The following is an 18,642-nucleotide window of genomic DNA, read 5'->3' on the forward strand; positions in this document are numbered from 1 at the left end:
TACTTCCAACCAAACAACACCTTAAAATAATAGAAGTTGTTGGCAGTGCTCATGCCTTATTTGGCCCTTGACACGCATAAATTGATATTTGATTGCAGTGAACATTTTTTTGGTACAATTTATATATGTATTTTTAGTGTAATACTAGTTATAATTTCATCATTTAAATAATAAAATGTAAATGTTTTCAATTAAAAAAAAAAAACAATTCTATCGATTTTGACAAAAAAAAAAGTTTGATTGGATAAAAAAAACGTGTATTGTTTTGTTTTGTTTATAAACTAATTATAGATGAAGATTTTTTATATTTAACTTTTTTTTTTTTTTTGGATAAAAGCTATTAAACCTAAAACTAATAGAGTACTGCTGAGTGGTGGTACCCAAACAGAAGAGTGGGTTATTATATGCAAACAAACAAACAAGTTGGTAAATTGAACTTTTATTAATTTTATTGGATAAGAAAAGAATCACGCAGGGTTGTCCTGGCCTTTTCCATTTGATTTTATTGGAGAAAAAAAAAATAGAGCTAATTGAACGACACATAGTGAAAAAAAAGCCAATGAGCTGAGGATGTTGCTAACATAACGTGTCAGAAAACTCCCATGCATTTCGACACGTTACAATTTTAGTCAGTCAACTAAAAAATTATATATAGAAGATGATAGTAAAAACTTAAATGCCTGAAATAATCTATACCAATTAAAAGCGGTAGTTGTAAATTACTATTTAAAATAAATAAAAAAAAATTACAGAGAGAAAAAGAAGACTAATGAGATCAAGAATGGAAGAAACAGATCAAAGCAGCAGAGAAATATTGGTAGTGGACGAAGAAAGTGATGGTGAAGGAAGAAGAGAAAGGCCAAAATTGCCGTGGAATAGTGAATATGGGAAGAGCATTGTGTATGGAGGTCTCGACGCCATTGTCACTTGCTTCTCTCTCATTTCATCCATCTCCGCCAATAGACTTTCTTCTGGTACTTACCATTAATTACTACTACTTTCATTTATGCTCTGTTTTTCTTGTTCTTTGCAAATAAATCATTTAATTGGAAAGTTATACACTTTTATCAAGTTATTTAATTTGATGTGTACGTATGATACACAATAAAAGCTTTTAAATGTTCCATTATTGGGTCCTGGTCCTCCCAGTTATGTATGTTTCGATACAAACATATATATATACAAGCAAACAAATGAAGAAAAAAAAAGAACCCATTACCAAATACAGTTAACAAATAAATTAAGCAACGAATGGTACTTTAGTGGGTCAAAAAAGTAATTGCGATGATAACGAAAACGACAAGTCGCGGAGAACATGGGTGGTCTGATTTATGGCCCTCGTGGTGGTGCTGGGGAAGTGAAATAGTATATCTAAAGGAGAAAAAAAGAGGATGAACAAGAATGTATGTATAGTCACACATGCAGTACGTTTTTTGCTTAAAAAGGAATTTTTTTTTTTTTTTTGGTTTATGCGATTTTATGTTAATTTGCTTTTTATTAAGTGTTAGATTGTGATATTAGCAGTAGTACTAGTAATATTTAAGATATACAGTAGAACCTCGAGAGTTTATGACTAAATAGACTTACCCCAGGGAAAAAAAAAAAATTAAAATACCAAAAAATATATAATAACAATAAATAATTATTAATACTATATTATAATAGAATTATTTCAAAGTAAATATAATTTTAATACATATATTACAATTTGGAATAAAATTATTAATTTTATGTAAATAAATTTACAAAATATATTTATATATTTTATAAAGATGTAATTATTCTTAAATAGGGGTATACTTTGTTAATACGAGACTTAGAAAATGTATAACTAATTACAATTAGAGGTTATTCTTATTTATAACTGGTCCAAATTGGGACTTGATTTTTCTATAACAAATTAGAAGTTATTCTTGAATAGAGTATTCTTAAATAGAGGTTCTACTGTATTTTGGTAACTTGTTGAGGAGTGTGGTAATTGGTGTAGTGGATGTTTTGGTGCTTGGGTTTGCAAATTTGGTGGCGGATGGAATATCAATGGGATTTGGAGATTTTGTATCAAGCAGCACAGAAAAGGATGCGGCTGTAATAGAAAGGGCTGTTACTGAGTGGGATGTTACTAATCATAGTGGTCCTCAGAAAAGGGAAATTTGAATTTGTATGCTTGCATTTAATTAAAATTTGTCCTCAAAACTCATAATACCCCATATTTTAAATATATGACCATTTTTTCTATTATACCCAAAATACCCTCTCTTTTTTCCTTCACCCCCTATCACTTCTTCTCTCTTTCCCTCTCTTCTTTTCTCAACTGCAGAAGCTACACAAAGGAGTCAATTTTTGCTCCTCATTCTCATCCTCACTACCAGCACCACTGCTGTAAGGCTCACCACAAGCTCACCACATAATTTCTCTCATTTTTGGACGAGCATACTGCTAACTTATGGGTAATTTTTTTTTTGTTTTGAACAATCTTGTTTGTTGTTGTTGTTATATTTAGTTTAGAATGTTATTTTGATGCTTGATACGTAGATTATTTGTTATTTGTTGTTTTTCGATAAAGTTCTTTACTGTGAAATCTGGATTTGTTCAGTTTTCTCGCATTTTTCGTCGGGCCCGAATCTTTGGCAGATGGGGGTCCGATGGTGAAAAATTTGATGGCGGGGAAGACGCCCAGATGGGGATTCGATGGTCGGACCATGTAGGTCCGATGGTCCGACCGTTCGTATTTTTTTAATTTTTTTTATTTTTTTGGACACAGGGTTCGATGCTCTTTATGTGGGCCGTCTGGAGATGCGATGGTGAACCATGTAGGTCAGATGGTCCGACCCTTTTGGTATTTTTTTTTTATTTTTTTTATTTTTTGGACACGGGTCCGATGCTCTTTATGTGGGCCCGATGGGTCCGATGGTCGGACCATGTGGGTCCAGATGGTCCGACCCTATTGGTTTTTATTTTTTTTATTTTTTGGACCGAGTCCGATGCTTGCTATGTGGGTCGGTAGATTGATGGTCGGACCATGTGGGTCCGATGGTCCGACCCTTTTGGTTTTTTTTTTTATTTTTTTTCTGGGAAATTTGATTATTATTTATTTTGTAGTGATTTATTAATATTTGTGTTATTAATTTTTCTTTTATTAATAATTATTATTTTATTATCAATTAATAATTATTTTTTATTATTAATTATTATTTTAAATAATAATTGTTTTATATTATGAATTATTATTAATTATTGTTTTATTAATTATTTTTATATTTTTTATGGTTTTAGTAATAATTATTAATTATATTTTATTATTATTTTTTTTAATTTTTTATTATTAATTATTGTTTTATTATGAATTATTAATTATAGTTTTATTTTGCATTTTTTTATTAATAATTATTTTATTATTATTTATTAATTATTAATTATTATTTTATTATCAATTAATTATTATTGTTTTGTTATTAATGATTAATTAAGATTTTTTTCGGTGAGATTTTTGTTGTAAATTATAAGCGTGTTTTTTTAAATGTTTGTGACGATTCAAGCTGTTAATGCGTGTGTTATGTATAATGGTGTTTGGGAGCTTCGATGGTAGAGATTGGATTTATAAAGGGAGTGCCGCTTTGACAATTGACATTGATCCGAGCCTAAGCTTTACTCGGGTTTGGTTGATGTTTTGTACGAAGAGCTGGATGTTGACAAAGCGGAGTATGACTTGAAATTGGAAGTAAATTACAAGTACGAGGAAAGGTTTATGAGTATCTGTGAAGTTATTCGAAATGATAAGCGTGCAAGAGTACTTTTTATCACACTTGCGAAGAAGCCGATGAATTTATTCCTTTGTTTGTGACTTTGTTAAAGAAGAATGTTTGGGTTGATCCTAGTCCCACACCAAGTTCTGTTAAGGATAATCGTAGCGAGGTTGGGAGTTTTGTTCCAGAAACAAATCCAGAGGTGTTGGTTGCGGATGTATTACACGAATTAAACACTATGATGCCGAGTGCGTGTTGTAGCACAAATGCCCTTCATTGATGGTTTTGTGATGGTCCGGACTCGAATATTATGTTGAGGGCAATGATGGCGTAAGAGACGACGAAGGTACGAGGCCCCCATTCTTGTACCTTTGAACTTGACTCCACTATCGTACCAAATACCACCGAGCCACCGAGGCCACCGACACATAAAAGAATGCCCGTAGAAGAAAATTGCCAAACACTGGTACTAGTAGTAGTCGTCCGGGCGAAACCGGTCATGCTAGAGGAACTGCGACGGTACAGTCCTAATAATGGTAGAAGAGACCAATGATGTTAGTGGTCTCCACGATGCTCGAGTACCAATGTATTTGGATGGAGCGATCCATTTTCTTCTTCGACAAGTTACGGTAAATTCAAGGAGAAAATGTATACAAGAAGACATCGAGGATCATAGTCATTATATATCTACGGGTGGCACACCGGGCGGGGAGTTACATGTGGGAAAGTTTTTTAGAGACAAAGAGCATTTAAAGATGGTTGTTGGCCGTATGCAATGAAGAAAGGGTTTGACTACTACGTTAGGAAGTGGAAGATCGATATTTGGTACGTCACATGTAAGGATACGATTGTGGGTGGAGATTAAGAGCGAAGAAGAACGTACTTTCTAACATGTTTGAGGTGAGTACATTTCATAATGTACATACATGTTCCACTTGATCTTCGAGGAAAAGATAACCGTCAAGCATCACCCGTAATAGTTGCCCATCTAATTAAGGATAAGTTCACAGGCGACGGCTCGGATCGGTTGCCTCCGATATAAGAAAAAGTATGCACAAGGATTACGGGATCCAAATGAGTTACGAAAAGGCATGGAGGTGCGGAGAAGGCAATACACCCGACTCGGGGTACACCCGAAGATTCGTACTCTTTATTACCTAGTTACTTGCACATGCTACGGTTGCGGAATCCGGGTACCATCACGGATTTTGTGGTAGAAGATGGTCGCTTCAAGTATTGTTTCTTCTCTGCAGGTCCTTCTATTCGGGGGTTTAAGTTTTGTCGACTGTTATATGCGTTGATGGGTCTTTCTTGAAGACTAGGTATGGTGGGCAAATGTTGTGTGCGGTGGCTTTGGATGCGAGGGAGTCATATCTTTCCGATAGCTTTTGCTTTATAGTTGACAGTGAAAACCACAATTCCTGGACCTATTTTATGAGAAAATTGAAAGAAACGATTGGTGATGTTGAGAACTTAGCTTTTGTTTCGGATAGGCATGAAAGTATTGTTCGTGCTTTGGATATCGTGTTCCACGATGCACACCACGGTGCATGCTACCACCACATTATTATGAACGTGAACCACGAAGTTCAAGGCCGACGTCTTCACGAATCACATTTACACGTGTGCGTACACGTATTCAAGATCGAAGTTTCACGAAGGGAATTTGAGAACATTCGGGCCATGAATCCGGCGGTTGCAAAATATCTTGAGGAAATCGGATTTGAAAAATGGGTTCGGTCGTACTTTCCGGGGGTACGTTACAATGTAATGACGAGCAGGCGGGTTGAGAGCTTCACAACACAACTAAGGATGCGAGAGGCTTCCCCGATCCTTCTTCTTTGTAGCATTCACGAGGTCCAAAGTCCGGAAGTGGTTTGCTTCACGAAAAGAAAAAGCGACAAGTGGACGAAACCCCTGTACAGCACCGAAATGGAGGAGGACTTGGCATTGCATTTTGAAAAAGGTCGAGTTTTTGAACGTTGACTCATGCGGGCCTTACACGTTGCAGGGTTCACCTGGAAGAACGATTCTCACGGTGGCGTAGTGGACTTGCGGGAAAGAGTTGCACTTGCGGCTTGTTCCGGTGCATGAAGTTTCCTTGTCCTCATGCATGTCTTGCATCTCGGGAGCGAAGTATTAGCGTGTACACACTATGCTCGCCATATTACACAACCGAATATTGGAGGAGAACATACGAAGGAACAATTATGCCGATTGGTGACGAGGATGATTGGGAATTACGATGACATAAAGAACATGACGGTTGGAGTGCTCGTTGAGAAGCAACCGGTAGGGCGACCCAAGAAGCAAAAGGTTGGAAGAATTAAGAACAAGCGACGCTTGTAATGGTGAAAGGATTATAAAATCACGAAAATGTAGCAAGTGCGGTGCCACGGGACACAACGAAGCACTTGCACCTACGAGGTTTAACATAAATTTTTAGTTTATTAGTATTGTGATGCTTGGACTATTATGTTATTTATATTTATGGTGTAAAATATTTTTAATTTGTGGCATGAACATGTGTTGTACTGTTACGTATTTCGTATTGCATTATTTCTAAACTTTGTTAAAAATCTGAGCCAAAAACAAGTTCTACTGATAAAATAAAATAATTTTAGTGAAAGTAGTTTGTTCAAATTGAAAAGTGTAAAAGTAAACATTGTTCAACAAATATAAAAAATTAAACATCTAAAGTTCATGCCAAGTTACGGTAGAATAAATCTACGCCCATCTCTCGCCGAAAGAGCGACATATGCTGATCATGTACTCCATCGAATGGTAGATCCAATAACTTATGCTCAATATGCTCTATGACGTACATTCCACAATCGCCGCTGCAATAGTAGGTAAACGCCAAATTTAATAAACCATAGAGAATATTATAAAATTTTTTTGTTAATTAATAAACATACTATAAAAAAATGCATTTAAATTACCTCGATTTTGTCTGAGGTACAACTTTATTGTCCATCATTTCCCGATCGAAGGGTCTGACCTGACTTTCGGAGGCTGTCATTTGAGGGACCATCACCATGTAATGAGTGTCACATACACCACACTGGTCCACCAATTTGGCTAGTAAAGGGCACCACACATCCATAAGCGAATTCAGTTCGTCTTTCGTTAGAGATCCAAGACTCGAATCGAAGAGGAATATCTTCCACAACTCAAGAATTGACCTCCATAGCGATCCAATGTTCGGTACGTTCAAGAACATGGACATGTATATGCACTCCATACCCTTCCAAGAAGGCAAAAATTGGTTTGGATCCCCACGAAGGAGTTCCAAGATGGACTCATCCCAAACAAAACCATCATGGTCAGTATTGCTCTTCCAAGCATCCCACCGACCCTCGACGATGAGGTAAACCAAGATGGCATCACGGTACACTTACGTGGGTACAACTCCGGGAAGAAGTGTTGCCTCCTCCTCATCATATGGAAAGCAGCATCCAAATGCTGCACAGCACATATAAATAAGTCAACAGTAAATAACAACATTAAAAAAAAAAAAAACAAATAACAACGGTAAAAAGCGATGAAAATAACAACATATAATACTTAGTTAATAAACTTACGTCATCGAAAGCCATAGGTTGTACGTATTTAGGGTCGAGAACCAAGCCACGCCACACGTACCGAGTGAAGACGTCCTCGGATACTTGTTTCCGATGGTTCCCACTAACCAATTTCGAAAACTATGTAGTAGCTTCTCATCAACGGGCCGAAGTGGGTCAACATTCACATTGGTTGTTGATGGCTTCATCTTCTTCTTCATTTCGGTGTACTCGTCAAACCACCTTGGCCTTTTCTTCGTTCTCTTCTCCATAGGTGTTGGAACGGTCTCTAAAACTCGAACCTCTGAATCTTGGGTATCTCCAATGGACGTGGCCAGGCATGTTACGAGGTGTCCGAGTACATCTTCCTCATCATTAGGTACGTAATCATTCGGAAGAATGAACTCATCTCACTGGAGACACGGCGTACGTGGCTCTGCCTCTTGGGCCTTCTCTCGATCTCCCATAAGAGCCAATAGGGTCTTCAAGTAACCCATTATCTCATTCGCCCTTTCAAAATATCGGTCGACGCCTTGCTTCAAAGCAGTGTTCCTTTTCAACACGCTCCAATCTTGCCAATATGGCGAGAAGATATTGGCACCCGAGGGTGAGGTGCGGGAATAGAATCTTGCCGCGGCATAGATGCGAATCGGGCATTGAGGCAGACGGTGGAACAGAACGGGCCCCTGATGGTGGAGAATGTGGTGGTGTATCATCTACGAAGATTCCGGCTTCCTCCGCTCCATTGTTCTAGCGTGAGTGCAAGCTTTGAAGCTTGGGCTGCGCAAACTATCTGAGTAGAGGTGGCCATCATCGCCAATAACCAATTCTTCCATATCCCTGAAATGAGGCGCCTCACCTCCGGTGACGTGGCTCAAAACTCGGCCTCATTGCTCCGCGGTTATAAAACGGAGTACACCGTCAGCGCAAATTATAACAAATTGATTATTAGACTTAAATTAAAATAAAATAAATAAATAAACGTAAGAAATCTGATGAGATTAACAAACTCACTTTTTTTGCAAATAATACGATGACTTCCTCTTTCAAGTGGGGCATCCTTACTCTCCCAATTCACCATTCGGGAAAGCGATGCGATCTTCGATTGCAAATTTCTCAGCCGAAGCTCGAGGATGGACTCGCAAGCCCAATCTTGCAATGCTACAGCATATCCATAGGCCGAATACTTTGACTCCTTCTGAGTCGTTCCGCTTCACAATCTTATCATCCATATGCTTTTTCTTTTGTACGAAGTCCTTACTCCAAGTATCTTTCAACAAGTTGAAAGAAATTTTCCCCCACGGGTAATTGTAGAAAAAATGGAGGTCCTCGACCATTCTAATGATAAATGGGGGAACCGGGTTCTTCTCTTCTTTCCCGGTCGAACACCCATCACGAACAGCACCAAACCCCACGTGTAACAATCATCCTTCTCAGTGCAACTCTCAAAGACGCCGCGCATGACGACCAATGTCGATAGATGGATCCCCATTAAAATATTCTACTATCAAACGGTCTGACGTCGCCCTCTCCGAAACCTCGGCCTCGGTCGGTCCCACGTAACAAATTAAGCCCAGTCACCAAGGCAAACTCGGTTCGAGTAGAATCGGCATCTCTTCTTTGCAATATAAAAATGCACCTCATCATCTTTATACGATTTTATCTTATGCATGAAGAGTTGATGGATAAGAGCACCTGAAAACGCTAATGGCTCTCTCTCAAAAAAATTGTTGAAATGGGATTCCTCCTTCACCCTTTCCAACAACTGCATTTGTACAAACTTGGCTTTTACTTTGGGGTAATAGTAACTACCGCCCCCGCCAGAGTAACACGACCAGTGTAATGTTCAGACACTGGCAGTAAAAGTCGTGGAACTTTGGAAGACTGAAAAAAAAAAATTATATTACACCCTAAACCTATAAATAAACAACAATTAATCATTAATAATAAAACAATAATCAATAAATAATAAAAAATTAATAAGACAATAAAAATTAATACAAAAAATAATAATTAATAATAAACAATAATTAATAAATAATACAAATTAATAATTAATAATTAGTAAAAAAATAATAATTAATAATAAACCTTAATTAATAATTAACAAAAATTAATAATTAATAACTAATAATTAGTAAAAAATTAATAAATAATAAAACAATAAAAAATAATACAATAATTAATCATTAATAATAAAACAATAATCAATAAATAATAAAAAATTAATGAGACAATAAAAATTAATACAAAAATTAATAATTAATAATAAAAAAATAATTAATAAATAATACAAATTAATAATTAATAATTAGTAAAAAAATAATAATTAATAAAACAATACAAATTAATACAATAGTTAATAATTAATAATAAACATTAATTAATAATTAACAAAAAATAATTAATCATTAATAATAAAAAAAATTATTAATAGAAGGATTATTAATAGAAAAAACACTAATTCATAATTAATAACAAAACAATAATTAATCATTAATAATAAAAAATTATTAATAAAATAATTATCAATCATTAATATAAAACAATTATTAATAAACAATTTATTAATATAACAATTATTCATAATTAATGTAAAACAATTATTAATAATTAATAATAAAAAATAATTAATAATTAATATAAAACAACTATTAATATAAAACAATACCTAGTAAATAATATAAAATTATTATTAATAGAAAAACAATAATCAATAATTAATAATAAAACAATTATTAATACTAAAACAATAATTAATAAAAAAAACAATATTCAATAAATAATAATTACTAATTAATAAAACAAAAAAAAAAAATCATCCCAAGGGTCCGATGGCTACAAATCGGACCTTTGTAGTCCGATTGGTAGCCATCGGACCCATACAAAATAATTACCCATTAATATTTAAAAAAACGAAAAAAAAAAAAAAAAATTGATTGGCCCGATGGGTCCGATTGGTACCCTATCGGACCATCGGGCCCACTTTATTGGACCATCGGGCCCTACCAGATAGACCATCGGGCCCACTTTATTGGACCATCGGGCCCATACCAAAAAGACCATCGGGCCACCTTCTTCCCCATCGGGCCACCTTCTTCCCCCCAAATCCGAACGCATATTCACCATTTTTTACAGTCAAAATCCAATTTTTACGGATCCGAATCCCATTTTCACAATAAATTTCTTAAATCTTACCAATAATATTTCACAACTCAAACTAAATAAATCTATAAACCATTTCTAAGAAAAAAAACAAAAAAAAAAAAAACCACTTACCTTTGACATTTTCGGAGTGGGGTCGGGTTGCGAGTTGCTCGGTTGGTCGGGTTCAGGTTCCACGGTGGTTCGACGGCTGTGGCTGAGTTCGGTTGCTCGGTTGCTCGGTTGCTCGGTGGTTCGACGGGCTGGGCTGGGTTTTGGGTTTTTTAGGGGATACCGAGAGAAGAGTGAGGAAGAGAGAGAGGTTGAATTTCAAATGAGAGGGTTAAATTTGGAAATTTGGTAAATTGGTCATATATTACCAATTTTATTAAGTTTGGATTTAGGGGAAAAATAATATGGTATTTTAAGCATATAAATTCAAATTTCCCTCAGAAAATGGACTTACTCCATCAATATCAAGCACTTGGGATGGACCTTGATGATGCCACCACGGTATGTTAAATTTATTATTATTATTATAATAGGGTAAAATATCAATTATACATTTTCTTTTGTCATGTTATAGCACATGATTGTACGTTATGTTTCATCAAAGATGTAGAAAGAAAAGCTTATTGGTGAAGATTATTTCTTTGGTTTGGTTGAATCAATGATTGTTTTTGTAATTTGATTATACAAAAATGGTAGGTTGTGAACATATTTGCTAAGTACAAGGACATTTTGGTGGATGAGAAGATGATGGCTCAGAAAGGAAAGCTACCACCAGATCAAGCAGGAGGAGACAAGCCATGGAAGAATGGCCTTGTCACCTTTGCTGCCTTTATCATCTTTGGCAGCGCTCCTTTGCTCTCTTTTATCATTCTTATTCCAATTACAGACAATGAATCGGTGAAGTTTCTCGGCGCTTGTTTACTTTCTGCGCTCGCCTTGGCATTTCTTGGAGTGGCCAAGGCAAAGATTGCAGGCCAAAACTATGCATTATCTGCTTTCACGACTCTATTTACTGGTGCTATTGCTGCTGGCGCTGCTTATGCTTTGGGGTGGATACTGAGGAGCATAGCAGGACTGGACACAGAAACATAACCCCTATATAGTTACACCCAAAAAAGTCTCAAAACAAGAACAACATTGCTGGACCAAGAGTAGCAGACATTCCGATTTTTCCAACGCCCCTTCCCGGACACATATGCTTTCTCTTGTGTTGTGTTAACATATATGTCAGGGACAGGCACTGCTTTTGGGACGAAAATCATAAATCTATTATGGTTCTCTCTTTCTAATTTAAATTAGCAACCAGAAAATTGAATGGTATTGTTTAAAGATGTACAGGTGTGTACGCTCAATTTTGAACTCGGTACCGCCTGAACTGACTCAGCTTAAGAAAAATATTACGCTATTGAAAAGTCTTAAGAAAAATAACAAAAGCTGCAATCAGAGCAAAATTGGCACTGAAAATTTGCCAGCAAAATTGGCACTGAAAATTTGCCTCTATAGTTTTTTTTTTAATGTGTAATAAGGTTAAAATGCTAAGTTCAGTTGCCTTCGCTAAGAGCTAATCGCAAGGCATACTCGGCTTCTCTCAAAAAAAGACGAGTGAGTTGCTTTTGGCCTCGTCGATATACTATACACGACCACTTGTGTCTACTAACCAAGTAACGTTCTGTAGATTTATCATCTTCTTCACTGCATCCACAATAAACAAATTAGACTAAATAAAGGGCATCTTCGGCTGAAAATCATAGAAAATCCATACAGCAGTGTACTGTATTCCTTTACTTCAACCAATTGCAAACTAACTAGTATTCATATAAGAAACATATTAATACTTCATAGGCCCCCCAATTGTTCTCTTCTAAAGAAAATAAATAATAATAATCTAAATATAAAATAATTTAGAAAATTTAGAAAAACCATGAAAATATTTTATAAAAAAGAGAAAGATATTACGAAAAAAAAAGTTATGAAAATTTAAGAAAACAGTTTTCTCAATATTTTCCTTAAATTTCTTTCTTTGTAAATTAGAATCCAAACAAGGCTTTGGGAACCGAATTCTCATCTTCAATACAGATTTCTTTCAGCTCAAAGTTATTTTCTCATCCTCTAATTGTGTCCAAGTAAGTATCTTTGCTACTACCGTATCTACATTTAGGGTACTAATATATACTATGCGAATCAATTTGCTATGTAATGCAAATTAGTCTAAGGACTCCAATTCAAGGAGGAATAACAATAGAAGGAGGAAACGGTACCCTGATTTGTCATCCTTTACTACAAGCAGCGAATCTGCAGCTTCAGTGAGATCTGCCCTTTTGAGTAAATCTGTGTCAGAGTCCTCCGTTCCAGAATGTTCTTCAAGTTCAGTCATCCTGGCATACACAGATCAAGGAAAAGCAACATGGCGATTGAAAAACATGAGTTCTACTCGTATCAGCATAATTGAACAAGAAGATTACCTCATATTCAAAAGATCAACAAGAAGTTGGAAAGCTCCAGAATCGCCACAAGCCTCCCACACTGCAGCTCGGACTTCTGTATCAGTTGGTTGCCTCTCCCCTTCGGTTCCAACAAGCTTTAAGCAAAAATGAAACATTCAACCATTTTCAAGACTTAGGGAAAACAAGAAATGAAACCAAAAATAAGTTGCTTAAAAAGAAACATCATTAGCTGCTCTATTTCACAAACAATTAGCAAGAGTGAAAATGAAACAACATGTTGCTATGTGCTTCAATAAAGCAAAGAAGTAGCTTGAAAAAAACTACCTCTTCCAGCATAGTTGAAACTTTATAAAGCTCATCTTCTTGCATGGCTATAGTCCTCAAGACACTCAGAAAATTATCTGGGAATATCAAATTGTCTAGATATGATGGCATCTTGCGTTGTCCACTCCAGCTGTAGCTGCAAACATGGTCACGTTTGCATTTCTCATCTTCTCCTTTCTGAACACCTTCTGGGAAAAATCCATGATCCAGCAAACTTTTGGGTAGAAGACACCTCATTTCAGCGTTCTGTGAAACAATTAATCTTTGTATAATCTTTCCTTTTTGAAGGGAAAAAGGGAAAGAGAGAAAGGATGTACAGGGCATATGATAAAAAAATGTATTGCATTTATGGTTTCCTACTACATACATAACGTGAAATATTAAACAGAAATTTAGAAACCAGACAACAAGCAAACCTGTGCTTCAAGGAGCTGTGCTTTCGAATCAGAGAAAGGAACACCCTGAATTGCTTCTACAGGATAGTGAACCTGACCATATAATCATCCCATTAGCTATTTTCCTATTATTTGATTCCTTCCAGGTAACCAAATTATGTAGTTGTAGTCCACATATTGGCAAGGCATTACCATGAGATAGTCATCTGGATTATTTTCAATAATGAACCCATACAAATAGAGTAGCTCCTGCACAAAAACAACCATTCACTGGATAGACAATTCTAGACATGTCAATGCGTCATAACATTGCAAAACCATACAGTACTTGACAACAAAAGACTTGAAAAGAAAAGATAGTAACAACCAGAAACAGATAGAATCGTTTTTACTACAAAATATTATTTAGAACTATGCCATGGGATTGCTTTTGTAACATAATCTTGGGCAAACCGAAGGAAATCAGTACATTTTTAATGTTGCCCTAAGGGCAGGAAAGTCATTACTAAGGATTGTACCAAAAGCGACAACTGTTATAAAGAACATATTTATGTTATAGCTGGAGGAAGCTTAAGCAAGCGATACCAGAGAATTTAGATAATGCAGAGTACAGTCATAAAAGAGATTAATAATGGTAATGGTATTACAAAATGTCATTCCCCTAGATGACAATTGCTAGTAGTTAGTACCTCATTTCCTTTGTTTCCATAGCTTATGGTAATTTCTTTGTTGATCTGAAGAGAACTTTGTCCAGCTTCCCCATGGAGGTAAAAAGAATTAAAAATGATTGTCATGAAAAGTCATACAGCTACTATTTATTTAAATAGTAATACTCCTGAACCTCAATTGCACCATACTAGATAATGTTGACAACTGACAAAAATTTATCTGTGGGAAAAGATGACATACCGGAAAGAAGATACATGGAGAAAGGAACACCAGTTATTGAACCAGTTCCATCAATTTCCCATGTTGCTGCTGGCTTTAAATCTGCACAACAAGAACTTCAGCAAGATGAATGAAATACAACAAATTCAGCTAGGATTTTGCAACAATATCAAGGACAAGGTTTATACAAAATGGATTTTAAACAGCACATTACTATGGAATAAAAAGTAAAACTGTAAAACCAATTATGGATCATATAAGACTTAATAGACTTCACAGAATACAAATAGATACCATGGTTGCAAAAGTCAATGCCAGGAACAAGACCCTCAACCCAGAGAGTCTCCCCTTGTGTTGAACTGGCTGTCTCTTCATTCACTTGACTGTTAAGCCCATGAGCCTGCAATCCTGCATTGAGAAGCAACATTTTGAATTCAAGAAAAGCCAGATTAGAAAACCTGTAACAATTAAATCCCAAAGATTCATTTCATAAATATAGGCAGGGATAAACATGACTTCACCTTTCTCATCCACTCCTTTAGCCAACTCTCCACTGAAAATTTTGGGGGAAATCTCAGAACTTTTTTCAGTTGAAGAGCTATCATCTTTTGTTCCTTGAATTTGTGGAAATACATATGAACGTGGAAGAGGAATGTTCAAACCCCGTGCCCAAAATACAGAGTTTGCCCTACATTACAATTGCATAACAAAAGCAAGACTTCATGTTAATCAATTATTATTGTGAACTACACTAAGAATAAGATACTTACCATAGGAAATCTTCAAAGCAGACCTCTCTGCAAAGAAGCAGAAAGTTATGTGTAAGTATTTAGCAATCCTTTATAATTTTCACAATGAATTTTTTGATCTTCAATTTATTCATGAGCTGAGTCCCACAATTCACCTTAACAGTAATACAGACAATAACAAACACAAAAACTGAGTTTCAAAAACTAATTAACGATGATGATTTTCGTATGTCATAAAGAGAGGGAAGAAATGAAACGGATATATAGGGGAAGGGGAAGAGGAATTAAAAGAAAAAAATTTCTACTTCTACACACCTGTCTGAACCTCCATCAAGAGTCAAAAGTTTCTCCACCAAACTCTTGACTTTGTCTTCATACAAAGACAGCAAATTTTTTCTCTGTAAGATAAATATATTTTCTGTCATGCATACTGCAAATGAAGACAGACTACACACTCACTGGAAAACATTAAAATGTTCAACACATAGAAAAGCCAAATGAGCGGAAAGAGAATCGATACAACTTCCATTGGCAAATCAATGTTTAGGTTCTATGACGCTGCCTCTAGACACTATTATGTATTACAGACATCAAACCATGAGATGAGCTGAATGCATGAAATTAACAGTTTAATACATTTGGGTACATCATGCATCCGTGAAACACAATCTAGACTATTTTCTGTGACTGGAAGAATCATTTTCTCAGTGAATTTCCTCGAATGCCCATCGAAAAGAAGAAAAGTACGAAATGATCAACTTGTGGATCTGATACCTGCAAAACAGTTGCTCGATACAATGTTGTCCCCTTCAGCTCAGAAATCTCGTCATCGCTAAACCAAAGTGGATTACCAAAACTGATTGGTAGCATATCAAAGTACCTGATATTTCACTAAAACATCAAATTTGACCAACTAGAGTAAATAAGTCACAGAAATTTAACAAATTTAATGCTAAACATACGGTTTCCATGAAGAATTTTTACGTAGGCGCTCTACTGTTAGAAACAAAATCATCAAGAACCTATCATCCACTTCCCCTTCTGCAAACATCTCTCTACATTCTGATCCAATAAGAGGATCTTGCAATACTCTCATAGGAGTAATAGCTAAAGCCAGAGGAACAACTAACAGAACCCCTGTTTTGTTTTTAACAAATAACAATTTTGAATGTTTTATCAGTGAAGAGTGAATTATGAGACTCTAAACAGAACAGGGAAAAAAGAAACTATCCAATGCAAAATATAAAAGAAAAATTCTGGCATTTCCTTAATTCATATTAGCTATAATCTATACATATAAGTAATATATATAATTATATATATTTATAGGGTGAATACATATAGAATTTAGCAAAATCAACAAACACCCACTAATTGAAACACAAACCAAGAAATTGTGCTCACCGTCAGAAACATCATTGGCCAAGAAAATACCGAAGCCTTTGTTGGAATCACAATCCTTGATCTTGCAGCCACGAAGTTCAACTCCATTAACCTGAATAAACATTACATTTAGACAAGTACAAGTACGTCAAAAGGAGTGAACAATGCACTTGTTAAGAAGGCGAAAGTAAAGAAAATACTACCTGTAACCACTGACGGAAACAGTCGAGTTTGGCTTCTTCTTCTTCTGCATTTGCCATGGTCGATGATATGAGGGGCCTTAACTGAGCCGAGTTTACATATACAGTACTCTCAACGGCCGGACCCTCTTTCGTTACCGGGTTTTGTTGTCTCTCTCTTTTTCTTTTTCGGGTAACCGGATTTTATTTGCAGCCTTCCCATATATTCAAATACCCGACCCGGCGTCTTCGTTATGTAATTACGAATTCGTGTAAGTATTTTAGGCTAACAATTACAAGATCTAGCTCTAGTAATTGTATAAGGATATTGGGGGTTAAATTATTTGGATTTTAAATTTTTTAACCTTTAATTATAAAAAATTGATTTTCTTCTGGTAAAACTACTTAAATTTCAATTTTGTTTTGTACACATAGCAAATTTTTAACTGCCCACGTGTAGACACTTGTACACGTAACAAATTTTTAGTGGCTCACGTAATATTAATTTTAAAAAACAATTATAAATATAAAAAATTAAAAAAAAAAAAAACAAACAAAAAAATATTTTTTTCTTCTTCTTTCTTCTTTCTTCTTCTTTTACTACTAAACCCCCTCCTAGGCCCTCTCTTTCTCTCTCTAATCTCACCATCCAAGACTTCACTGGAACCGAAGCACCCAAGTAGTTGTCGAAGCTCCCAAGCCCTCACTAGAGCCATTTGCCCTCTCTTTTTCTCTCTCGATCTTCTCCTTCACAGACCCTATCTCTCTCTTTCTTTCTCGTCTCTTCTCTCTCTCTCTCTCTCTCTCTCTCTCTCTCTCTCTCTCTCTCTCTCTCTCTCTCTCTCTCTCTCTCTCTCTCTCTCTCTCTTCGTGGTGGTCGCCGACGTTGTGCACCGTGAGAGAGAGTGTGAGAGGGGGTTGGGTGCTAGGATTTGCAAGGGATTTTTTAGTTAAGAAGAAGAAAAAAAAAAGAAAAATAAAAGAAAATAATTTTTTTATTTTTATAACTTTAAATTTTTTATTATAATTATTTTTAAAATTAATATTATGTGGGCCACTAAAGAATTTGCTATGTATATAAGTGTGTACACGTGAGTAGTTCACTGTGGCACTTAACTGTGATTTTTAAACGAAGTGGTACAGAGCAAAACAGAATGGGAGTTTAGGTAATTTTGGCCCTAAAAAATTAATTTTTGTGATTAAGTGTTAAAAAATTTAAAATTTAAGTAGTTTAGCCACTAATATTCCATTGTATTATATATTTTAAAATATAAAGTTCGTTTGGAGATAAGAGGGTAAATATGTATGAATATTTAATGTTTTGCTTGGTAAAATAATAATTACACAAAAAAATTAATATTATTTAGTAATTAATATTTGAAATAAAATATTGGCAGAGATGGTTAAAACTTGTGTTTTGAGTATGAGTGCATATGGGTTCATATTTTTTAGCGAATACCATCAAGAGATTAATGTTGGTGTTATAATTTTAAAGACGTTTCTGTCATAGTTTTAGCAGTGTAGCCCATGACTATGATGCAAAGTTTTTGAGGCTATCTCTAAGTGTAGGCGAGGAATTACGCAACTTGAGTACTTGGCAGAGATTCTGAGTGTAAAAGAAGCTCTAAGCTCAATCAAGTCGAATGGGTGGTACAATGTGATTCTTGAGACTAATTGTCTTGTGGTAGTTCAAGCAATTCGTAGTAGTGCATGGTTATGAATTTTTATTTTGGACAAGTCATTTGAGAGTGTTGCTCTTTATTGTTAGAAAATTGTGGGTGTTTTATTATATTTTGTTAAACGTTCGGTTAGTAAGGT

General features: G+C 35.4%; 3 protein-coding genes across 3 annotated transcripts; 1 reads left to right on the forward strand and 2 right to left on the reverse strand.

Moving 5' to 3' along the window:
* Positions 1–319: 319 nt before the first annotated feature.
* On the forward strand, positions 320–12,144 carry LOC115706719 (uncharacterized). The gene is made up of 4 exons (XM_030634437.2): positions 320–974; positions 1,988–2,133; positions 10,898–10,963; positions 11,159–12,144. The coding sequence occupies exons 1-4, from the start codon at positions 770–772 to the stop codon at positions 11,552–11,554; spliced, it is 813 nt and encodes a 270-aa protein (XP_030490297.1). The 5' UTR covers positions 320–769; the 3' UTR covers positions 11,555–12,144.
* Positions 6,445–6,972, reverse strand: LOC115709475 (uncharacterized). The gene is made up of 2 exons (XM_061101923.1): positions 6,686–6,972; positions 6,445–6,583 (listed from the first exon to the last, which is right to left on the reverse strand). Exons 1-2 carry the CDS (start codon positions 6,970–6,972, stop codon positions 6,445–6,447), a joined length of 426 nt encoding a protein of 141 aa, XP_060957906.1.
* LOC115706718 (protein-lysine N-methyltransferase EFM1) lies at positions 11,725–17,083 on the reverse strand. Its single transcript, XM_030634436.2, has 16 exons — positions 16,849–17,083; positions 16,667–16,757; positions 16,225–16,399; positions 16,037–16,142; positions 15,578–15,660; positions 15,284–15,310; positions 15,035–15,201; positions 14,808–14,921; positions 14,535–14,615; positions 14,315–14,379; positions 13,818–13,874; positions 13,647–13,718; positions 13,231–13,476; positions 12,925–13,040; positions 12,721–12,837; positions 11,725–12,154 (listed from the first exon to the last, which is right to left on the reverse strand). Exons 1-16 carry the CDS (start codon positions 16,903–16,905, stop codon positions 12,004–12,006), a joined length of 1,725 nt encoding a protein of 574 aa, XP_030490296.1. The 5' UTR covers positions 16,906–17,083; the 3' UTR covers positions 11,725–12,003.
* Positions 17,084–18,642: the final 1,559 nt, after the last annotated feature.

Source organism: Cannabis sativa, chromosome 1 (assembly GCF_029168945.1).
Source record: "Cannabis sativa cultivar Pink pepper isolate KNU-18-1 chromosome 1, ASM2916894v1, whole genome shotgun sequence".
NCBI lineage: Eukaryota > Viridiplantae > Streptophyta > Magnoliopsida > Rosales > Cannabaceae > Cannabis > Cannabis sativa.